Here is a 25,802-nt window from a genome sequence, read left to right on the forward strand (position 1 = left end):
CATGATTTGACTTTAGCCCCTTTGTTACGTTGGCACGTGATGCAGGAATTTACATAGCTTCTGCAGTCCTGATGTAGCTTAGGCCACCAGAAGCGGCGTTGGATAAGTTCGTAGGTCTTTTTTACCCCGAAATGTCCAGCGAGTTTGTGGTCGTGAAAGGTTTTAAGGACCAACAATCTCACTTGTGTAGGAACAAAAATTTTTCCCTGGTGCCAGAGGAATCCTTCCCGTTTATTTAGAGAACCGGCTTCGAGTTCAGTACATTGAGTAGAGGCTTGCTGAATTGTGAACTGTAGGTCAGTGTGAATTAGAAAAAAGTTTTGAGCTGATAGGATGGTATTGGGCTCCGTCGTGCTGGGAGTATCCGGAAACATTCGGGACAGGGCGTCCGCCTTTCCATTCTTAGATCCTGGTCTGTAGGTAATATGGAAATTAAAGCATGAAAAGAATAGAGCCCACCGGGCTTGCCGAGGTCTTAGGCGTCTAGCAGTCCTGAGATACTCTAGATTCTTGTGATCCGTGAATATCATGATAGGGTGTGCCGCGCCTTCAAGCAGGTACCTCCATTCTTCTAGAGCACATTTAATAGCCAGAAGTTCCCGATCCCCCACATCGTAGTTCTTCTCTGGGGGTGACATTTTCCGAGAGAAGAAAGCTACTGGGTGTAGCAGGGTCTTCGGGCCTTGTCGCTGGGACAGAATAGCCCCTGTGGCTACTTCCGAAGCATCCACTTCGAGAATATAAGGTAAGACCGGGTCGGGGTGTTGAAGAATAGGTGCGGTCACAAACAGGCTTTTTAATTTATCAAAAGCTGACTGAGTCTCTGGTGACCAGCGGAAGCGAATCTGCTGGCGCGTTAGTTGGGTGATGGGTGCGATAATTGTTGAGAATCCCTTTATGAATCTTCTGTAGAAGTTAGCGAAGCCCACAAATCGCTGAACTCCCTTCTTATCAGTGGGGGCTGGCCACTCCAAAATGGCTTTTACTTTTTGTGGATCCATAGAGACACCCTCAGTTGAAATAATAAGCCCTAGGAACTGGATGGACTTCCTCTCAAATTCACATTTTTCCAGTTTCACATAGAGCCCATGTTTCCTTAAGGTGGTTAATACTTTTTTGACATGAATCCGGTGGAGTTCCAGAGTGGAGGAGAAGACCAAGATGTCATCTAGGTACACGATTAAGAAGTTGTCCAGGAACTCTCGAAAAATGTCATTGACCAGATGTTGAAATGTGGCCGGGGCATTACATAGCCCGAAGGGCATGACCAGATATTCGAAGTGGCCGAAACGGGTTCTAAACGCCGTTTTCCACTCATCCCCTTCTCGGATGCGAATAAGGTTGTACGCTCCTCGGAGGTCTAATTTGGTAAAGACCCGGGCAGACCGGAAGCGCTGGAACAATTCTGGAATCAAGGGGAGAGGATAACGATTTTTGATGGTAACTTTGTTGAGTTCCCGGTAATCAACACAGGGTCTTAACGTGCCATCTTTTTTCTCAACAAAGAAGATTCCAGCGCCGGCTGGGGAGGACGAGGGCCGGATGAACCCCTTTTCCAGGTTCTCGTTGACATAAGTCCGAAGAGTTTCTAATTCCTTCTCAGATAAGGGAAATATTCTTCCAAAAGGGATCTCGGCTCCTGGAAGAAGCTCAATGGGGCAGTCGTAGGGCCTGTGAGGGGGTAGAGCATCAGCCTTTTTTTTGTCGAATACATCCCTAAAGTCCTGATAGGCTGCGGGAATGTCTTCAGGAAGGTCTAGGGCTGGCTGAACGGCCAGACATGTGGCAGGAGCGTTGGGTCCAGGGGGAAAGCAATGGTCCAGGCAATATTTGGACGAGAAGGAAATCCTCTTCTTCACCCAGTCAATTTGTGGGTTATGAGCCTGGAGCCATGGAAGGCCTAGGATAACCGGGAATAAGGGAGAGGACAAGACATCAAAGCGGAGGAGCTCTTGATGGCCCGAGTTTGTGGTAGTGAGTACCGGATAGGTTTCTCTGGTCACAGGTCTGGAACTAGGCAGGGACCCGTCGGCCAGAAAGACTTGAAGCCGTTGCTCCTTAATTTGTAGGGGGACCCCCAGTTTCCTTGCTAGTGTACAATCCAGAAAACAACTGCAAGCTCCGGAGTCAACAATTGCCGTGAGCTGGATCTTCTCTTCTGCTACCTGTAAGGAGATAGGAAGGATAAGGTGAGCAGGGGATGGCTCAGAGACCTGACAGTTCAAGACAGACCGTGAATAGCACTTACTGGGCCTCACGGGGCAGTTGCGGAGGAAGTGGCCGGAGGCTCCACAGTATAGACAGAGGTTAGCCTGGCGGCGACGTTGTCTCTCTTCGGGTGTTAGGGAGGAACGAATTAGTCCAATCTGCATGGGTTCACCGTCCGCAGAGGCATTCATAGCTGGTGCAGGGGGAGGAGAGGCGGCAAACGGGACCTTAGGCATCACCCAAGAAGCTCGGGCCCCCTGGAGGCGTTCTGAGCGTCGTTCCCGCAGATGCCTGTCCATTTGGATGGCTAGAGAGATCAAGTCTTCCAGGGATGCAGGTGTCTCTATCCGAGCAAGCTCGTCTTTTAGAGCTTCAGAGAGGCCATGACGGTACTGGTATTTCAATGCCGCCTCATTCCAGTCCGTGTCGGCTGCCCATCTACGGAAGTCTACAGTGTAGTCCTCGGCCGGGCGTTTATTCTGCTGTAAGGCATGTAAAGCAGACTCTGCTGTGACCGTGCGCTGAGGATCTTCATATAGCTGGGCCATGGCCTCAAAAAAGGAGCTTACTGAGTTCAAGGTAGGACTCTTCTGTTCAAGGAGGTTGTGTGCCCAAGTCTGGGGTTCTTCAGCTAATAAGGAGATTATAAACCCCACTTTAATGGATTCCGAGGAGAAGGTCCTGGGCTGAAGAGCCAAATATAATAAACAGGCATTTTTGAAAGCCCTAAATTTCCTTCGCTCCCCACGGAAGCGTTCAGGCGTGGGCACCCGTGGCTCTGGTGGCGGAGCTGAAGCTGAATGGGCGGAGCTAGCTTGATCCGGTTGAGAAGGAGCCGGTAAAGAGCTAGTGGCAGGCTGATTAGGATCATTCGGAAGAGATGAGCCGGCTAGGTTTACTACCCGACCTTCCAGTTGGAAGTAGCCATCTTGCAGTCTTTGTACGGCTTGGGTTAGGGCTGAAACCTGTTGGCATAAAGCCTCGAGCGGGGAAGCACCTCTGTCGGCCTCTGACATGGCTGGTTTATGCTGTCAGGTACCTTGGTTGAGGCCGAAGTGCTGAGAGGGCTTCCCTTGCAGCTCGGTGCGGATCACCCCTTGAGGTGAGACAGGAGATGACACGTCCCAAGGAGCACTGGATGCTGGTGAAATCCGGATGGATGGATGGTATGGTATGGACACCCAGGACCGCTTCCAGGAGATCTAAAGGTGCTCAGTGGAAAAAGACACAAGGTTAATGCCAGGCCGAGGGTCATACACAGTTAATCAGTCCGGAAGTAATGAGCCAAGTGGAAGGTAGCAAAGGGGCAAGACAAGAGAGAGTCCGTGAGATCCAAGCCAAGGTCGGTACACAGGAGATCCAGCAGGGGTGTCAGAGCAAAGAGTGGTCAGGCAAGCCAAGGTCGATCAAGGGAGAAGATGCAGACAGGTCAAAGAAGCAAGCCGGGTCAAAACAGGAACACAGGTAAACGGACAGGTCACGGGTACAGGAGCTGACGATAAACCAGCACTGAGCACACCGGAAGAGCGTCTTATATAGGGCCAGGGCTGGGGAGATGGGCGTGGTGACACACCTGCTCTGCATCCGGCGATCTATTGCTGCTGAATGGTGATTCCTTTCCTGACATCCTCTCTCAAAAAGTAGAGCCATTCGAGGCTCCGAGGCTAGTGCCTGTAGGCATGAAAACCATGACCTTTTGTGCCAAGAGGGGGCTATCAGAATCAAGTTGGTGTTTTCCAAGAGAAATTTCCAGAGGACTTCCGGGATTATTTTGATAGGAGGAAAGGCATAACAGAGGTTGAAAGGCCAGGAATTTGCAAAAGCATAGATCCCCAGAGACTGATCCCTTGGATTCAGGGGAAAAAAAAAACATCTCTTTTTTTGGTATTTGTTTGGGTTGGAAAGAGGTCCACCTCTGGGAGACCCCACCTGGCAGAAATTTCCAGGTTGAGGGACCAATTGTCCTGACACACCTGGAAGCAGCTGTGGTGATCTGCCAAACAATTCTGAGCTCCTTTCAAATGAATTGCTGAAATAGAGGCAAGATTGGTCTCGGCCCCAAGATAAAATCTTTTGGGCTATGAACTGCAATGATTGACTTCTTGTACCCCTGTTTGTTGAGCTACGCTGCAGGTGGCGTCCTCTGACATCTGCCTGAAACACCTCTAGGGCTCTCTGCACTGCCAGGAGCTCTCTTTGATTTGATGACGCGCCTGCTTCCAGCGGGGACTATTCTCCCTGTGCTATCTTGTCTTGAAGATGGGCTCCCTATATAGAAATTATCCATTCCAACCCTCTTGTGAGGTGAAATGGCGACCTCCACCACCACAGGGTTCTCTATACTTTGGAGGGAATTTTCACCTTCAACTCCAAGGAACTTGGAGACCCGTTTCAGATTCCTAAAAGGAATAGTTGAAGAGGACGTTGTCGAAGCCACAGCCGAAAACAGCAGGTCATAAGGCCTACGGCTCTTGAAACCTCTCTGAGCGAGATCCACTGGTTGGTCTGCAAGGATGCCATCATGCGAGCTATTTTTGAAATCTTTACCCTCAGAAGAAACATCTTTTGATCTAATGAGGAAATCTCGTACCAGAGGTATGTCACTCTTTGAGAAGGTTTTAGAGAAGACTTCTTTTTGTTGACCAACCAGCCTAGCGACTTGAGGAACTCCTGAGCTGTCTGGAGATCCCTCTCTAGTTTTTGATAAGAATCTGCCACTACTAAGAGGTTGTCCAGGTATGGGATGATTAGAATTGCTTTTTGTCTTAACGGGGCCAATGCTTCCCCTAGGACCTTTGAAAAGATGCGTGGGGCTGACGACAACCCGAAGGGCAGTGCTTGGAACTGGAAATGTCAGATCCCCGGTCCTAGTCTTACTGCTAGAATTATAAACTTTTGGTATGCTGGGTGAAAAGGGATGTGGAAGTAAGCATCCTTTAAGTCCAGTTTGCCATAAAGCACCTCGGGTAAAGCAAATTTCTTATGGAATACACTGATTCCATGCGAAATAGTTTGTATCTGATCGAGTGATTTGGAGCACGTAGATTTAGTATTAAGCGATCCCCGAGGGTTTCTTTATCACAAAGATGTGGGAGTAAAACCCCTTGCCCTGCTCTGCCTCTGGAACTCGATCCCTGGGCAGACTGGTGATTAACAATCTCACCGGAGGCCGGGAATCGAACTCCAGTCTGTGCCCCTTGGCCACCAGATCTAAAGAAGGGCTTGAAGTGATCTCTTTCCACTGTGGGAGGAAGGCCCTTAATCTCCCCCCCACTCTGCGGAATGAGTCATTGCAGTTTGGCGGGTTGTTGAGGAGGGTTAAACAAGACCCCCCCCCCTCTGCCTTTGTGGCCAGTCCAATGCTTCTTGGGCCTGGCCTCCTTTTCTTGCAGATTCTGCTGTCTACCTCCCTTCCCTCGAAAAAACTTGCGAGGAGTTGGGAACTTCCTCTTTTCTGGGAACAAGCTCTTTTTATTGGCAGTACGTTCCAGAGCTTTGTTGTAACCCGGGGCCAAAGAGATGGTCGCCTGTCAGGGGAAGACTACATAAGCGCAATTTAGAAGACGGGTCTTCTGACCATGTCTTAAGCCAGAGACTTCTGGCTGAATTAACTAACACCAAAGTCCTAGCTGTCATCCTAACCACATCAGTGGAGGAATCAGACAAAAAAATCTACTGCCCGAAAAAGAATTTGAAAAGATTTAATATGATCCCTTGTTGTGTCGGCAGATTAGTGAGTCTATTTGTGAAAGCCATAACTCCAGGTGTCTGGCTATACAAGTAGACGCTAAGGCCAGTTTGAGGATAATAGTAGACGCGTCCCAGGCCCTGCGCAACAAGATATCCCCCCTCTTATCCCTGGGGTCTTTAAGTGTACCCATATCATCAAAGGCTAGATCCATCCTTTTGGAAATCTTTGAGAGGGGAGCATCCAGCATGGGATACTTGTTCCATGGCTGAGCCATGTCATCAAAAGGAAACCTTTTCAGGTTGTTGGAGAAAAATGGTTTTCTTTCAGGATTTTCCCATTCTAATCAAATCGTATCTAGAAGGGAATTGTTCACAGGAAAAATCCTGGCCTTTTTCTTATGCATTCCTTCATACATAAGATCATGTTTTGATAACTGAACCTTCTCCTCTTCAATATCAAGCGTGACATAGACAGCTTTTTATAGATCATATACATCCTCTAATGACAATTTGTATCTAGAGCCTTTAACAAATTCCCTATCCTTAGGCTCTTCCCCTGATCCTAACTCTTGCTGTGAGGAATGGGGAGATGCAGACTCATCTCCAGGATCCATACCTGCACCCTGCAGAGGAACTCCAGCCATAGGCCTAGCCAAGCCCTGACTCCGATAGGGTGTCTGCATTTTGTCAATAAAATTCTTAAAGGAACTGAAGGTAGAGGTTAGTTCATCTCTAACCAATGCAAGCATCTTTTGTGAGGATACAGCTGGATCATCTTTCACTAAATTGTCTATGCACGAGCGGCAGATCACTTTACTCCATGAGGAGCTCAGTTTTGCCCCACAAACTGCGCACTTCCTTTTGGGTGGTTGCACCGGGACTTTGTTCAGAGCCTTGGCCTGCAAAACATTTAAGTAATATTTAGTCTGAGCACTGCCACCCAAATTTTCGACACCCCCAGTGGAGGAGAGAGCCCCTTTCACCAGGCCCTAAGCTATGATTGAGAGAAAAGAAAAACCCAACAGGTTTGCAAGAGGGAAGATTCCCCATGGTTACCTGAGAGGTGCTAAAACCAGAGCCTGTGTTTGCTGCTTGAGCAGTTACTGCAGAGGAATCCATCCCGCTCTGTCAGTGTTCCCACCTTTATGCAAAGGCGGAAAAATGTGAATTTGAGAAGTCATCAATACAGTTTCTAGGTCTGATCATTTCCACGGATGGAATAGCAATGGACCCTCAGAAAGTGTCTGCCATCTTGGAGTGGTCTGCTCCCACGGACAAAAAGGCTATCCAGAGGTTTGTGGGTTTCGCAAATTTCTATCGCAGATTCATTAAAGACTTTTCCCGCATCATTGCCCCTATTACTCAGATAACTCGGCAACACACCCGCTTCCTCTGGTCTTCAGAGGCTCAAGAAGCGTTTGACAAGCTTAAGGCTGTGTTCACCAGTGCCCCCGTGCTACAGCATCCGGACCCGGCCTTGCCTTATGTCCTTGAAGTTGATGCCTCAGAGGTAGCCACGGGAGCAATCCTCTCGCAACGCCAGGGACCTAAAGCTCTGCTCCACCCAGTAGCTTTTTTTTCTCGAAAGCTCACTGAGAAGAACTATGATGTAGGGGACCGAGAACTGCTGGCCATCAAGGCAGCACTTGAAGAGTGGCGGTACTTGTTGGAAGGCGCAGCCCATCCAATTATGATCTTTACAGATCATAAAAATCTCGAGTATCTCAGATCTGCCAGACGCTTGAGACCACGACAAGCCAGATGGGCCCTATTCTTTTCAAGATTTAATTTTCATCTTACGTACCGGCCAGGATCCAAGAACGGGAAAGCAGACGCCCTCTCACGGATGTTCCCTGAAACTCCTATGGATGTCACCCCTAGCACTATTTTGTCTGCCCAAAATTTTCTGTTAATCCAGCCAGATCTCAGGACCACCCTTGAACGGGCCTCTGCCCAATGCACTGCCCCTGAGACTTCTACACTCCAGAAACAGGGTAATTTTTTTCTTACATAAAAATACAATTTTTGTACCTCAGGAAGCCAGACTCACGGTCCTTAAAGCATGCCATGACCATCAATTAGCCGGTCACTTTGGGGTCCGTAAGACCCTGGAACTCATCCAACGGTCCTATTGGTGGCCAAATGTCAGACAAGACTGTAAGGAGTATGTGAGTTCCTGCACGACCTGCCTTCGGAGTAAGGGCAGCCATGTCCAAGCCTGGGGTCTATTGAGACCACTTCCTGTTCCTAAGCAACCTTGGGAAATGCTATCCATGGATTTTATAGTGGACCTACCTTCTCCAGAGGGATTTTCTACAATCATGGTGGTAGTAGATCGCCTATCTAAAATGGCTCACTTTGTGCCCATGGTTGGCACTCCTTCGGCCGTGGACACGGCGCATACCTTTATCAAAGAAATTGTGAGGTTACATGGTTTGCCCAGCAGCATCGTGTCCGACTGAGGAGTACAATTCACCTCCAGATTCTGGAGGGCTCTTTGCAAAATCTTCAATATCGAGGTCTGTCTATCATCAGCGTATCACCCGCAAAGTAACGGCCAAACAGAAAGGACAAATCAGACCCTTGAACAATACCTCCGCTGTTTCTCTACATTCTCACAGGACAATTGGGCAGCCTTGCTCCCGTGTGCCGAGTTCGCATACAACAACTCCATTCACGCTTCCACACATCAGTCTCCGTTCTTTGCGAACTATGGGTTCCACCCATCTTTTCTGTCCAGCCCGATGCCCGAAACTACTGTACCTGCTGTGCAAGATAGGATAACATTCCTCCAAGAAAATTTCCTACTCCTACAAAGGACTATGCAAAAAGCACAAGAAGACTACAAACAGTTTTATGACAAAAGGAAGAAAGACAGCCCTGCCTTGAAAGTGGGAGATAAGGTGTGGCTGTCCACCCTTAACCTAAAGTTGTCCTGCCCATCTAGGAAGTTGGGGCCAAGGTTCATTGGTCCCTTCCCTATCAAGAGAATAATTAACCCTGTGGCCTTTGAACTGTGCCTCCCTAATACGTACAGGATCCATCCAGTGTTCCACGTGTCCCTGCTCAAACCGGCCAATCCTGGTCCCTTTCCTAATAGAGACGATTTGCCTCCACCTCCAGTTCTAGTTCATGGCGAAACGGAGTATGAAGTTGAATCCATTCTGGATTGCCGTAGAAGAGGAAGGCAAACCCAGTATCCGGTGAAATGGAAAGGCTACCCTCCGGAGGAAAGTTCTTGGGAACCTGCACAAGACATACATGCTCCCAGGCTGTTACGGGACTTTTTAAAAAGATTTCCTGGAAAACAAGCCCTTTTGGGGATCCGGAGGCTGCCCCTCAGGGGGGGGCACTGTCAGGTAAACTCCAATAGTTTGGCTAATCAGCGAATTCGCGCATTGGCGTGAATACGCATGCGCGGCCAACTCCGGGCAAGTTCAACTAAAAACGTGCGTTCGCCAATGCGCACACACGCACGCGGGACGTGACGGCGCTTGGCGCCAAACGGCCTATTTAAACTCAGCAATGACAGGCACTAGTTGCTGGATGATCTTCAGCTCCCTGTGTCCGTTGTGCCTTGTTTTGCCTTTATCTTGGATTTCCTGTTGCCGACCCGGATTGCTTGACCACCGACTCTTCTTGATACCTCTGGCTTTTGACCCTTTGGCTTGTCCCTGGACTTTCCCTGTTTTCTCCAGTGTCTGACCCGGCTTGGCTATTGACTCCGCTGTACCAGTCTCCTGTGGGCTATCCAACTCACCTTGTTCCTGCAGCACAACTGCCTGGCTTTCCAAGTGTTCCAGATCCGCCTTGGACCTATCACCCATTGGCCTCAGCCACCATCTGGCCATCCCAGCCGGCAACCCGTGCTACTTCGGGCACTGCACTCCCTGTCTCACCTCCAGGGGTGTTCTGCACCTAGCCGCAAGGGGAGCCCTCTCTACACTCCGGCTTCGGATCAGGTACTTGACAATACCAAAAACTTGACATGCTTTAAAATTGCACACGTCCGTGCAGAAGGGATAAACTACATACGATTTTAAAAGCCTTTACAGGTTACCACTTTAGATTTACAGGAGGAGGTCCTACTGCTAGAATTACTGCCCTCGATCTGACATTCGCGGTGATACCTCACATGCATGGTGCAGCTGCTGCTTACATATGACACGAGAACGATGATCACGTTTGCCTTTGCACTTGAGCGCGGGGGGGGGGGGACAGTAATGCTTTTTTTTTTTTTAATTCATTTATTTTCCTTTTTTATTTTATTTTTACACTGTCCCTTTCATTTTTTTAACATTTTTTTTAATAGAATTTTTATTGTTATGACAAGGAATGTAAACATCCCCAATGATAGCAATAGGTAGTGACAAGTACTCTCTTTTGAAAATCAACATGGTATAGCTAAATAATGAGATGGTCTTCTGGAAATGGACGGCGATTGGATGACTAGAGTGTTACACGAGTGGGACTGTCTGGTATTATTGAGGGGTATTTAAAAACAATAACCAACTTTTTTGTAAAAGTTAATAGTATAAATATGTTCCTGAGATATAAACAAACAATCTAGTACTTTCCTTTTGCTTTTAAAGTGCCATATATATATTTAATATTACAGGTATCTACATAGAGCTGACAATTTACATTTAACACATGCGTTTTAAATATTGTACATTCACAATGGCCCCAGCCCTCAAGTAGCTTACAATCTAAAGCCCCTATCTCACATGCATACTTATACATACTAGGGGCAATTTTAGATAGGGGACAATTACCTACCAGCAAATCTTTGGATTATGAGAAAAAAAAACACCCACAGAAAACCCACACAAGCATCGGGAGAACAAGCAAACTCCATGCTGGTGTTCTGGTTGGGATTCAAACCAAGAAACAGAATTCACCAAACTTGAATTTTATTTTCAGCACACAAAACAGGGATCTGAGTTTTTAGAACACGGTGCATCGGCACGTCAGTTTGGAGTCCACAGAGGAAGCCAGCATATGGAAGAGACATGTATTTCCAATATATTTAGGGAAAAAATATTTTGAAATATATTGAATATGGCCAAAATTGTAGCATTTCAAATATATTTCCAATATATTTGGGAAAAATAAAAAATGATTTTTTTTTTTAAATATATTTTTAATATATTTTTCTTCCATGTGGGATATACCAGGGTGACAAAGCTTTTACCACAGACAGAAACTGTGATAGTGTCACAACCTAAGATTAGAAACTTCAGGGAAGATGTTTACTGGTAAAATCAATGGGTACAAATACATGAAAAAAAAGACTGGAGAGAAATAGCAAAAGACTAAATGCATTTAAATCAGGCCAGGCTACATTACTTTTTTGTTTTAATGTTAGTATTCATATAAAGTGTGCCTGTTAAATTTTAAACATACCATCGATTAAAGTCTTTGTAACCTTTTAAAAGGTTTCACTGCCAGCCCCTCTCTTATGCAGCAATAACACGGTGCAAGCGTTTGCTGAAAACGAAGCCTGTAAATACCTTTTTCCTGTTCAGATCAGGTCATGTGACTCCAGACCGCTCTCCTACTCCATCTATAGGCTACAGTGGGAGGGACCAAGATCACCTTCTTCTGACGTCAGCTGGGGAGGTCACGTGACCGCTGTGCTGGCTGCTCAGCCCCTCTCACTGTAGCCTGTAGGACAGGAGTTATGTGACTGGCCTGAAGAAATATGGGGAAAAAAAAGGTATTTATAGGCTTCGTTTTTAACACAAGTACACTGTGCATTGAGGCTGCATAAAAGAGGGCCTGGCAGTGACATTGATTGTACAATTTACATTATCACTAATAGTAGCAGGCAGGGGGCGGCGGAGACAACTCACACACAGGAGCCGACAGGAGAGCTGCGGATGACGGAGGCACATAAACTGAAAACTGTAATAAGGGCTGAGCAGCCATGATTATTGTGGTCAGTACACAGAGGGAGGACACAGGAACTGACAGGATCAGCCAGGCACTGTGCTGTTTAATCTGCTATAAGGAAACAAGATTTTATTTTATTTTTTTGGCTTACAACCACTTTAAGCTCTCCATATTGCCAAAAGCATCACTGTTTCCAAATGTCCAAATATGTAACTAAATTTACAATCCACCCTCTACAAGAAGAATAGTGGAAGGAGAGAAGTACTGACAGCAAGTTGGGCTGGAGTTTCACTTTAACCACTTGACCTCCAGAAGATTTACTTTGCTTCATGACCAGGCCATTTTTTGTGATATGAACCTGTGTTACTTTAACCGACAATTGCCGGTAATGCAACACTGTACCCAAATAAAATGCATGTCTTTTTTTCCCACAAATAAGGCTTTCTTTTGGTGGTATTTGATAAACACTGAGTTTTTAATTTTTTTGCGCAAAAAAAAAAAAATCTATATTTTTTACTTTCTGCTAAAAAACACACTCAGTAAAATTAAATAAAATCTTTTCAAAAATTTAGGCTAATATGTATTCTGCTACATGTTTTTGGTAAAAACAAAAATCCCAATAAGTGTATAATTAATTGGTTTATGCGAACATTATAACATCTACAAACTATGGGATACATTTATGGAATTTTTATTTGCTTATTTTTTTTTTATACTAGTAATGGCAGTGATCAGCATCTTATAGCGGGGCTGTGATATTGCAGCGGACTATCGGACATTAACCGACACTTTGCAGGAACCAGTGATCAGTGCTAAAAATATGCACTGGCTGGGAAGGGGGTTTAAGATCTAGGGCGATCAAAAGGTTAACTGTGTGCCTAGTCAGCTGCTTTCAAGAGATCAATTCTAGTCCCTGCTTTGCAGAGAATCAGGATCGGTCCATCCCCTACCCCATCAGAAGCATAGGTGTGCGCAGCCTATTGCATTAGGGTGTGCACCCCAAAGTTTAAATACACATGCATGCCTACATGTATATGGCCCCGGTACATTACTCTCCCTGCTGGCAAAGTGAAATAGAAGTGTGTGGCACTTCTCTTATGGCAGAGCAGGTCCGAGGGAGATCTTTCCAATCTCCTCTCTGGAAAACAGAGCAATAATGCTAATGTGCCCTAGGTGATTAGGGTGTGCCCAGGCACACCCGGCACACCCTGTGCGCACGCCTATGATCAGAAGTGAGATATGCCTTGTTTACAATGACATCAAGTCCCCAGGACCCAAGGATTAGCTTCTGTTGTGAATTTTCAGAGCAGGTAGAGCACCAAAAAGGGTATGTGCATAAAGTGACTCTTCAGCAAAACATAATCTGTGCACCTTGAAAGCCCTCTGAACTAAGATTGACATTGTACACAAAAAAAACTCCTCTCAAGCCTCAGGTAGGAGTTTAGGTCAGAGCAATGGTATCCCAAAGTTCAATGCTGCACCTATTCACGTGCCATTGAGTGCGTTGGACTGTGAGATAGGGCAGGGGGAAATATGGTGAAGATCATAGGTAGTGCTACATCTCTGTTAAAGGGGCTGCATGCCTGTTTTTGGAAGATACATTTATAAAACCTATTCTTTTTCACTAGAGTCCCAAAAATAAACTTAAAATAAATGACCAGTAGATCCAGAGAGAAGGGGAAATTTACATGAAAATCTGTTTGCAGAATTCAAGATTAGTCCCACTCCTCCTCCCTCCTTATTGGTCAGTAAGCCCCACCAAATACTTTAAAGAACAATTAGGCTCCCAGGGGCGGAATTAAATTAGAAATCTAGGGGGGCACAAAAAGCATTGCTTTGGTAGGCACCCCTGGGTTGTAAGATGCCCTCTGTCATCAAGACCAATGTAGAGCCCATAGCCCTGCAATGAACATGAGAATGCAGTGGGACAGTCCATTGCCGAAGCATAGGGGAGGAAAGGAGAGCACTGGCTGCCAGGGGAGTGGGGGATTGTGTAAGTAAAACAGCTTTTAGCTGCCGCTAGACCTAATGAGCATTTAAGCCTTTGTGGTATGGAGACAGCCCCAATGGAAGGAAGCACTTTTTCTTTCTTCAGAGATGGGCGTTAAGCTAAGGAATGCTTCTCTTTTTTGATTGAAGACTGTTTAAAAGCTTTACAAACAATATAAAACTGCAACGATACATCATTCTGGTAACTTGACATACCTGATTTTCTTCTTGTGTTGCACTAGTCTTTTGAGATGTTAAAAGATGACTTCGAAAATGTTCAATTTCACTGATACTTTGATCCAAAATATCAGCAATTTGTGAACGAATCTGAAAAATTCAATTTTAAAACTTGAGATCATTGCAGAATACCAATCTTTAATTATCAAGACCTACAAAAAGGGCCATCATATAAATAGGCTTATTCATCCAAAACACACACTCCATTTTTAAAATGGATGTCTGTAGACCATTACAATATAGTCTCCAAAAAAATATGACTAGACTTAACCCACATTCTTAGAGCCAATATCCTAAATTCAAGCCACTTGCTATGGGGGCAGTCAGCAGGGGGGAGGGGCCAGGAGAGTCAGTGGGGAACCCGAAAAGAGGAGGATAGGGGCTGCTTTGTGCATAACCATTACACAGAGTAGGCAGAGTGGCTCAGGGGGCCATTTCTGGACAGGCTCCAAGTAATCAGCTTCAGCATGCACAGCTGTAAGCCCTTTAGGGTTGGGTGGGACACAGGAAGAAATTAACAGATTTAAGCCAAGTACCCTGCATAGGTTTAAACATCTTCAAACCTCTGGAGAGATGGACCACATTTTATGCTCACTGAGACTGGGTAAGTCCCTTCTTTATAAGTAACCCATGACTTTCTGATTACATCAGTTGTGCCACATACTAGAATCTGCATACTGCAATAAATAAGCCTGTTAGAGACTAAATGGGGACTTATCAAGACTCTAACCTTATGTAGTGGGATACAATTCCATTAATGTAATGCACATCTATGTGTCTTAAAGACTTTTATGGGGGCTCAAAACAGTATGGTATATTGCAATAAATAGGCCTGCTGGTTATAGAGTAGAGATTTATTAAGCCTTTGACCTTATGTAATGGGATAGACAGAGAGACAGAGACAGACAGAGACAGACAGAGAGAGATTGATTTTATTAAGCCTTTAACCTTTTTGTAGTGGGATAAAATACTCAAATGTAATGCACATCTATGTGTCTCAAAGACACTTATGAGGGCTTAAACAGTATGGTATACTGCAATAAATAGGCCTGTTGGTTACAGAGGGGGGATCTTTTAAGCCTTTGACCTTATGCAGTGGGATAGAATATCCAAATGAAATGCAGATCTATGTATTTTAATGGTCTCTATGTGGGCTTAAAATAGTTCTATATATACGCCACCTGCGAATCGACCATTGATCCAATAGATTCAATATATGCGATTTCCACTGGCTTAGACCAAACTCTGATGTATTAGCAACCCCACATGTATATATATATAGATTTGATTGGATAGGACAATCTGCATCTGAATATGAGCCAATGTTTTTTAAATAGGTCACCCACCATGCACTTTAAGGTCTAGGGTGGGCATGCGTTTCTTCAGAATGTGTGCCTACACAGGTAGATCACCTGTATAAGATATAACATATGCCCCACATATATTATGGTCGCCATTTGTTCAGTGTATGCCTTTTTAACTTGCAAAACCTGTCTGGCTGGCCTCAGTAGCCAAGCATCACACTGGCTGGGCTAAATATCGTTTACCAACCATACCCGCAGTATAGCCTCATATTTACTGTGTGCTAATCATATATATAGTTGCAGTGGCAGCCCTCCTGAGATCTTGTTTTTTTTTTAATGTATTTTAAATTCTGACATGGTAATGCTGTATACATTAATGGAATCTATGTAAATTTAACCCAAGACTGCAATGATCAAAGAATAATTCCACAATATTGTACAAAGATGTGATTAATGTACTTATATTTTGTAGAAGGTTGAAGCCAACCACACCCCTGAAGGAGCTGTAAAAGCCCCGAAACACGTCGGGTAGAGGACGTCAATCCTTTTCACTCTATCAACATTGGTGTGATATGTATATGCATTCCATGTATAACCACGTCCGTATAGCAATGGGATTTTTATGCTAACACAAATTAAACTGATTTTTATTCACATTATTTAGTACTTGGTGCCTTTAAAATCCCACCCCAAGGGGAATTTTGTCTACTGATTACAGAGTAGGCAAGTATAACATGTTTGTATTTTTTTTTTTTTTGCTTTTTTAAATCTGCCTTTAATATCACTTTAATTCCAGATGGCTTTTAAAGTACACAGATCTCTTCATCCCCATAACACCTCCTTGTGCACAGACAGAGCACAGAAAGTTCAGGTCTAAAGGTTTCTAGCAATATCAAAAAGGTAATTTATGCACAGATATAGTAAAACATCTCCAGTGGAAATTTTAATGGAGCAAAAATAAGTAAAGGTAATTGTTAGGCTTTATTTTAAAGCAGAACTAAACCCACTGATTTACCTGTTTACCAAAACAGTTTCATGCCATGTCACAGGTGTCAACCATCAAATAGCTTATGTCCTAACTAATCACATGTGCAGCGCCATAGCAACTGCAGATCAAACGGAGGCTAATGCCTCGTACACACGCACCGATTGTTGACCGTGAATTTTCGGCCAACGTCCGATCGGCCGATTGTCGGCTTGTTAGTATGATGCTTCCGACAACCGACTGCGACTTTTCGGCCGAACAAAATCTGGTGTGCATGCTATAAAATTTTTGTTGGCCATCAACAGAACGGCCAATTGTTCATCAGTCAGTACAGATTTTGGCAGACAAAAATCAGATGAGCAAGAATGGGCATGCTCAGAGAAGAAAAAACACACGGAAAGTAAACCAGAACATGACATCACTTCTGAAGTTGGTTGTTGTTGGCCAAAAAAAATTGTGTGCAGTCTAGAGCACATTTCAACCAACACAACAACACTGGACAAAAGACGGCCGATCGGTCGGCCAACAATCGGTGCGTGTGTACGAGGCATTAGATGGAAGCTTTCTTAGCGGTAAAGGAGAGGAGATTTTAGTTCCACTTTAAATCCCCCATAACAATGAATGGAGAATTCACTTGTGCTGGTACACAGGAGTCTCAGCTGAAAGCCAAGAAGTAGCTCACAGCTAGTCTGGTGTCTGGAGAACTTTTAAAGGGTGAAACAGCTCGTTGCAATGTTCCAAATAGTTGTAGAGAATCAGACAGGATGGAGATCTGCCCTAAATTAGATGACACAAAATATATACCTCTAAGGTGACATTAGACCGTCTGTTCAACTCCTGCACAATTTGGAAGACATTCTCTGTAAATAAAAAAGATTAGTTAAACAGGTAAAGCCATTATCCCGTAAAATATTTCAAATGCTGTTTACTACAAAGCTGAAAGTATATGGAAAGGTTAATGTAAAAAGTTATATCTATACACCCTTAACTAAGCCGGCTGAATTTCAGCCATAACTGCATACTCTAGTTCCATACATGAATCCAATACACCTGGCCTGTCTATGTAACTAAATTGCATTTCTTAGCTTTTGGTAGAAAAGGAATTAGCATCTCTAGTGCTCTTAATGCTACACTCAAATGGTCACCAAGGGTCTTCATTGTATTCTGAAGCCAGCAGTGGTCTCTACCATCTGTCTATGACCATTGATTGTATTCTGAAGCCAGCAGTGGTCTCTACCATCTGTCTATGACCATTGATTGCATTCTGAAGCCAGCAGTGGTCTCTACTAAGGATGATCGAACTTTTGAAAAGTTTGGTTCGGCCAGAACATCCGAACTTCCCGAAAGTTCGGCCCGGATTTCAGAACCCAATTGAAATCAATGGGACCCGAACTTCGGTAATCAAAAAACACAATTTTTAAGCCCTAAAACCCAATAAACGCCCCTAAAAAGTGCCCAGGGTTCTGGGTCATGCCCCATTAACTATTAATCACACAAAAAAAAGTTCTTAAAAATTGTCATTTTTGATAAAAAAGCCAATTATTGAAAAAAAAAAAAAAAAAAAAGAGATTTTTTGATTTTGACTTTGGATTTAGTATCTGGGGGGTCTAAAAGGTGTGCATGTGAAGTTTCAGCTCTGTAGCATGTCCAGAACCAGAAAAAAGATCATTTTTCAGTAGAGCAGGGATGTGGGTCGGGACCCTCCTTTAACTTTAACACCTATATGATCTTTTTTTTCTGGTTCTGGACATGCTACAGAGCTGAAACTTCACAGTTACACCTTTTAGACCCCCCAGACACCAAATCACACAAAAGTTCTTAAAAATTGTCATTTTTGATAAAAAAGCCAATTATTGAAAAAATTAAAAAAAAAGAGAGAGATTTTTTGATTGGGTCTAAAAGGTGTACATGTGAAGTTTCAGCTCTGTAGCATGTCCAGAACCAGAAAAAAAAAGATCGTTTGTATTAGAACACTTTCTTTCAGGACAGGTAGTTAGCTTCTCTCCCGGTTTAATAGCAGGCATTTTTTGGGGTTCTTTGCAGTCAGGAAAAACATCTGAACTTGTGTATAGTGGTAAGTTCTGATGTTTTGCCTGCCTCCAAAACCCCCCAAAAAATGCCAGCAAAAACACACCTGGGCAATTTTTTTTTTTTTTTTTGACGCTAGCGTTTTTTTGGCATTTTTTTGGGTTCTTTTGAGGCAGGCAAAACATCTGAACATGTGTATAGGGGGTATATATAGACATATATGTCTGAATATATACCCCTAGACATATATAGGTGTGATAGTAGCAGAAATATATTGCTGTAAATGATTTCATTAGCGCAAGCATTTATTTCTGCTACTATCACACCTATATATGTCTAGGGGTATATATTCAGACATATATGTCTATATATACCCCCTATACACAAGTTCAGATGTCATGTCTGACATCAAACATGTCCTCAAAAAAGCACTGGCAGTGGCAGCCCCTGCAGCATAAAAAATGCTTGGCTGGTGAGAAGCCATATTCCAGTTACGAAGCTATTCAGAGAAATGATCATTTCTCTATAGCGGTCACCCTGCTATGGAAGGGTTTTGTTACCCTGCCATAGCAGTCACTGCCAGTTAACCCTACACTACACTACGGTCCCCTTACACTTAACACTTTCCCTACAGAAACTAAATTTTTGAAGCTAACTTAAGTGTAAAGGAGCACTGTAACTACACTAGATATCCCTTTCCTCACACTAAAAATAGCTAAATGACACTTTTAAAGTAAAATTAACAGAACTGCTTCCACTCTCTTCCATGTCCAGTATAACAATGCTAGGAATATGGCGGGGGCGATCTTATATACTGGGGGGCGTATTCACTAATGATTGGTCTAGGGACCCCCTAGTCACTCCAATCACATTCCTAGCATTGTCCTGCCCCCTCAATTGGCTTTTGCTAATGGTTCTGGTCCAATCAAAGCCCGTTTCCTGAAGCATTGCATTGTGGGCGGTTCTGGTTGCCGAATTCCGAACTTTTTGGGCAAAAAGTTCTAAATTCGGCCGAACCTCGAACACCCAATGTTCGGGTCGAACCGATGGTGGACCCGAACCGTTCGAACATACTTAGTCTCTACCATATGATCTGTCTATGACCATTGATTGTATTCTCAAGCCAGCAGTGGTCTCTACCCTCTGTCTATGACCATTGATTGTATTCTGAAGCCAGCAGTGGTCTCTACCCTCTATCTATGACCATTGATTGTATTCTGAAGCCAGCAGTGGTCTATATACTCTTTCTATAACCATTGAATTTATTCTGAAGCCAGCAGTAGTCTATACCCTCTGTCTATGACCATTGATTGTATTCTGAAGCCAGCAGTGGTCTCTACCCTCTGTCTATGACCATTGATTGTATTCTGAAGCCAGCAGTGGTCTATATACTCTTTCTATAACCATTGAATTTATTCTGAAGCCAGCAGTAGTCTATACCCTCTGTCTATGACCATTGATTGTATTCTGAAGCCAGCAGTGGTCTCTACCCTCTGTCTTTGACCATTGATTGTATTCTGAAGCCAGCAGTGGTCTCTACCCTCTGTCTTTGACCATTGATTGTATTCTGAAGCCAGCAGTGGTCTCTACCCTCTGTCTTTGACCATTGATTGTATTCTGAAGCCAGCAGTGGTCTCTACCCTCTGTCTTTGACCACTGATTGTATTCTGAAGCCAGCAGTGGTCTCTACCCTCTGTCTATGACCATCTTTAGAAGAAAGGTTTAAACTTGTAACAGAATATTATTTTTCGAAAACTGTAGTGAGGAAAAATCTGTTTAGGAGTCCTTTTTTTTTCAAGAGAGATCAAAGTAGTTTTCTTAAAATGGTAGGTGTAGTGAGGCGCCTACACTATGCCATGAGCATAAATAAAAAACCAACAAAATATAATACAACAAGATCACTACAAAAGCAAAACAACTGCAAATATCACCAACTGTGACGTGAGACAGTGTGAGAATCGAGGTATAATAAAAAATTGAAACTGGAAATACATAAATAGGATATTACCAGTGCTGATAGCAAAAGCGTGTGGGGACGGCAATAAATGCTGATAAATAAGTGCATTAAAAAAATATATTAAAGTAAACAAATAGTGTCATGTGTGCAATAATCATCCAATGACAAAAGAATAACAATAGTGCTATATGTTAAGTGTGTGCACTAAAATATACGAAAAGGGACCCAGAGGTAAGGTGCTCAGTGCAATGAATATATTAAGTATATATACATTTTGAAGCATGACCTGTTGGGTATCTATTTACTCGGCGTAACATTATCTTTCACATTATGGAAAAAAATTGGGCAAGTTTACTGCTTTCTTTTTTAATTCAAAATAGTAATTGCGTTTGGAAGACCGCTGCTCAAATACGGTGCGATGAAAATATTGCAACGATCCATTTTATTCTCTAGGGTCTCTGCTAAAAAAAAAATATATATATATACTGTGTGTATATATATATATATATATATATATATATATATATAATGTTTGGGGGTTCTAAGTAGTTTTCTAGCAAAAAAAAAGGATTTTAGCTTGTAAACACCAAGTGTCAAAAATAGGCCTGGTATTAAAGTGATTAAATAAGTATAGAGTTGAGGAATCTCTCCTTGTGTGACATATTAGCTGCATGCCTGTCATCATTGGGTTACTTGTAAGTAGGAAATCCATATACAGCCAGGCTTTAAAGTGTTGCTAAAACCAAGACCCCGCATTTGACTATATCTGGTCTCCCACAGTACATGGAAATAAAATAATTTTAGTAAATATAAACTGCAAAATACCTTTTCTCATCAGCAGTGTCTGGTTAAAGCTTGTAGGAGGAGTTTTCATTCTCCCCTGACTGTTCATGAGGCTGCCAGACCCCTGATTCTCTGTCTGGACAGTGCTGATTGGTCCTGTGCTGATCACCTGTACCAACAGCCATTTCACACAAAGCGCAAGATTAACCCCTTAGGTTGCACAGTGAGTACCGTATAACAAGCATGCTTTACTGCATATACAGACTGGTTTTACTGTTGGTTTAGCTAGTTTAGTAACACTTTTCGAAAAGAAACCAGCAATGGCAAACCAATACTTTCCTCATGACAGGTGTAATTTAAAGTAGTTCTAATGGCAAAAAAAAACCCCTCAAGGCAAAATGTTTTAGTTTAACCGGTTGCCGACCGCCGCAAATACATATACTGCGGCGGTCAGCCCCGGCCAGGCAAAGTGACGTATGGGTACGTCACTAGCCTATCACTTGTGAGCCAATAGCGGGCGAGCGCGCACCCGCGGAGGCGCGTGCCCGCCCCGGCTCAATCCCTGGGAAGTCCGTGCGTGTGACCGGCGGACCGATGTCCGCCAGTCACTCGCGATCGTCCGCCGTGAACGGAGAAAGGCAGGCGGCTAATGTAAACAAGCCGCCTGTCATTCTCCCCTGTGTAAGAATAGTGATCATAAGATTCTACTATGTAGGGCCATTGATCACTGTTCCTTCACCAGTAGCCATGTCCAATCACAGTTAGAAGCACGCCCCTAGGGACACACTTAACCCCTCCTTCCCCAATAAAGTTAACCTCTTCCCTGCCAGTGTCATTTTGCAGTAACAGTGCATATGTATAGCACTGATTACTGTAGTAATGTCACTGGTAACCCCAAAAGTGTCAAAAATGTCAGTCAAGGGTCCGATCTGTCCGCCGCAATGTCGCAGTACCGCAAAAAAAATCGCAGATCGCCGCCATTACACGTTAAAAAAAAAAACACCAAAAATGAAAAATCTTTCCCTTAGTTAGTAAACGCAATAACTTTTGTGCAAACCAATCAAAATACGCTTTTTGCAATATTTTTATTTTTTTTTTTACCAAACAACATATGTAGCATAAAACAAATTGGCCTAAAATGTTAAAAAATTTTGATTTTTACATTTTTTTTGGGGGAGGGAATTTCATATAAAAAATATGTGAAAAATATTGTTATTTTTGCAAAATTGACGCTCTTTTTTTGTTTATAGCGCAAAAAGTAAAAAATCGCACAGGTGATCAAATACCACCAAAAGAAAGCTCTGTTCGTGGGAAAAAAAGGACGTCAAATTCGTTTAGGTACAGCGTCGCACGACCGCGCAATTGTCCGTTAAAGTCACGCAGTGCTGAATCGCAAAATAGGCCCTGGTCAGGAAGGGGGTAAAATCTTCCGGGGCTTAAGTGGTTACTGCATTCTCAGCATTAAGGTTAAAAAAAAAAAAAACAACTTTCAATAGCAGCTCCCCCCCGCGCCCCCACCTGTAAACACTCTTTTGATCCAGCCCTATGCTCAAATGCAACAGCTCATCTCCTCTCTACCTGTATTTAGAGGAGGCTCTGGCAGCAGTGGAAGCTATTCGCACCTGCTTCTGTTAATCAAATCCTATAAGGTGGGAGCAGGGGGGGGGGCGTCTGAGCATTTCTATGTACGCCCACCCCACAGCCCGGCTGGGAACCACGCGATTGCCCCTATAATAATAAGCACCTTGCTAAGAAGGTATTTGGAGAAGAGTAAGAGCGAAAGACACTGGCAGGGTACCTCAGAAGAGGAGGATTGGGGCCACTCTATGCAAAACCATTACATGGAGCAGGTAGGTATAACCCTTATTTTTATCTTCGAACAACCGCTGTAACAAGCTGACTTTTATGTATTTAATTTTTTTAGTAAAAGGTATCAAATAATAAAACTAAGCACAGCCTCTGGACATGCTCTCCGACTGTCCTACAGTCATGGCCTAACATATTAGCACCACTGCATTTCCTTTAGATAATGCACCACTTCACCCAGAAAATTGTTGTCATACCAATACAAAAGAAACAAACATGGGAATGCCTAAACATTTGTAATTGCAACATTTTTCTGGGCAAAGTGGTGTATTATCTGACAGAAATGCAGGGGTGCCAATATGTTTGCCCATGACTGCAGATCCTGTGGGACTTTCAATATTTGTATAAAATATTGCAGTTTCATGTACCCTCAAAAAAGTGAATGGGCACTCGCCAGGTTAAGCTGTCCGCCATAGATAGAAATTGGCATCTGGCAGGCCAGGAAGATAACATTTTTTCCATGCACATAGGTCAGGGATGTGGCTCTTCCTCTGTCTCCCTTACACTACTTCTTTTTCACCACAAGATGTCCTCATTCTGCTTCATTCAAACTGGGATGATCCATATCAGGACAAGGATATTATAAGCATCCCCAACCCTTTGTGTATTTGCAGTTGCAGGGAAGGGAAAGCCCTGGCTGCAGCTTATTGGGTGGGGTGACAGCCTCCTTCCTGAATTGGTCTGAACCAAACTTTGGACCGAACCATAGCTCATCCCCAGCTACAAGTTTGATGAAGTCCTGTGAGGGACATTTATCAAGCAAATTAGCAACATAACTAGAAGCAAAATCAGCCTGCCTTCCACTTAGCAAAGTCTCAGTGACAGGTATACAGCTTTTTTGTGACCATGTAACAGAATTCCTAGGCAGCCAATTGCAACAGATTTGCAATGTCTGAAGATTTCTGAAAATGAGATAAATACGAATAATTAACCATTAGCCCTAGGGCTAGGTCTCATGGGCTGTCCTGTAACACGACTTGAGAAATTACAAATTTTATTTGGGTACAGCTTTGCATGACCGCACAATTGTCCGTTAAAATAATGCAATGCTGTATGGCAAAAAGTGGCCTGGTCATGAAGGGGGGGGGGGGGTAAATCTTCCAGAGGTCCAGTGGTTAAAGTGGAACTGAAATGTTAAACAAAAATTGTGAGCAACCAGGGTCTTTTACTGTAGAAGAAACAGATTTTGTACCCTTGCAATAAAATAAACAAGGCTGCCTGTTTGCAGTCTTAACAATGCATGGCGAGCTATGCATGCATAGCTCCGGGGACATTCTCAGTGCGGTTGGATCCTGTGTGCCAAGATGAGTGACTTCCGCGTGTATGTGCAGACATCCTACACCAGCCAATCAAAACCCAGCACCTGGAAGAAGCTGCCAATCAAAACCCAGCACCTGTGAAAAGCCGGGGAGAGGATTCCGGTGAGGGATCTAATTAATGTTAGAGGAGAGGTGAGCATTTAGAGCGTTTAGTTCCAGAATTAAAGGTTAAAGCGGAGTTCCAGCCTAACCGGACACTCACCTGTCCCACAGTCCAGTGATGCGCCGTCTTCTCCCTCTCTGCTCTGCGGCGCCGGCATCACTGATGTGGGCACCCGGCTGTGACAGTTTGCGGCTTCACAGCCGGGTACGCACTGCGCATGCGCGAGTAGCGCTATGCGTCGTGATTGGCCGGCAATCTTCTGGGACCTCTGACATGTCCCAGAAGATTGCAGGGAGGGAGGGAGAGAGGAGAACTTCCGCTCAGGGCGCCGCGGCGCTCCGAGCGGAAGTAGGAGCGGATACATGTCAAAACTAGGTACCCGCTCCTCCCCCACAAAAATGACATGCCAAATGTGGCATGTCAGGGGGTTAGGACTATTTAAAGCGGAAGTTCCACTTTTGGGTGGAACTCCGCTTTAACTCCACTTTCGTGGAAGGGAAAAAAATAGCAAATAAAGAAAAAAACAATATAGCGAATACAATTGCCACACAAGTCATTTTGTAATTGAATGTTATTAAAAATGACCTTTCCTTTTCAATCCGCAGCTGTTGTAATTTTCTGGAAATACAATATGGCCACCTGGAGCTGTTCTGTACACAGAATGTGTCCTGACCACACCCCAGAAACATCATTTCCTGCTTGTGTTATTGGCTCACCAATTTTCCCAGAAGTCTGCCTACAAGTCAGATTTCAGGCACCCCCTGCAACAAAAATGTCATTTTTGGTGAGATACTCCCAATAGGAACACAAAGGGATGCAGACCCAGCAGCTTTCCTCATTGGAGCCCTGCAGCTGCCACAGCTGATAGATAATTAGGAAACCACTCCCATTAGACCCACTCAGCACAGAGGAACAAACAATGTTTTCTTCAGAATAACAAAAGGTAGGAATCTGCAACAAAGTTTGTTAAAATCCCTGCAATGTATAGCGATGGATTCTAACCTTCTCGGTTTTCTTGTAATCAGTCTCTGTTCCATTTGATGACATCATGGGCGCATGCGCCCATTGTCCTCTGTTCACAGCACGCTTACCGTGCCGTCGGTCCATTCAATAATGCTGTGGCTCCGTGATCTCCTCTACGACATTGCACTATCGTGAGACTACAGGTCCATTCACGAACAAGGAGGAGATTGCAAATTTACTGCGCATGCGCGAGGTTATGGCTCTAACAAACAGAATATTTTTCACATTCTGCTATATAACCTTCATAAAAAAAAAAAAAAAAAAATTAAAAATATATTTTTTTTTTTTTAATTTTAGGCCAATGTGTTTTTTGCTACATATACAAAAAAAATTGCAATAAGTGTATTTTGATTGGTTTGTGCAAAAGTTTTTGCGTCTACTAACTACGGGAAATATTTATGTCATTTTTATTGTT

General features: G+C 43.8%; 1 protein-coding gene across 1 annotated transcript in view; it reads right to left on the reverse strand.

Moving 5' to 3' along the window:
• The window catches only part of CCDC110 (coiled-coil domain containing 110), a gene marked incomplete at both ends in the record, with an annotated part of 61,458 nt that overhangs the window by 31,411 nt on the left and 4,245 nt on the right, over window positions 1–25,802 (reverse strand). Inside the window, 2 exons of the mRNA XM_082249281.1 lie at window positions 13,999–14,109; window positions 17,113–17,168. Coding sequence (XP_082105407.1) covers window positions 13,999–14,109; window positions 17,113–17,168 — 167 coding nt within the window. The remainder of the gene's footprint in view (window positions 1–13,998; window positions 14,110–17,112; window positions 17,169–25,802) is intronic.

The sequence above is a fragment of the Pelophylax lessonae genome (assembly GCF_965119305.1).
Source record: "Pelophylax lessonae genome assembly, chromosome: 1".
NCBI lineage: Eukaryota > Metazoa > Chordata > Amphibia > Anura > Ranidae > Pelophylax > Pelophylax lessonae.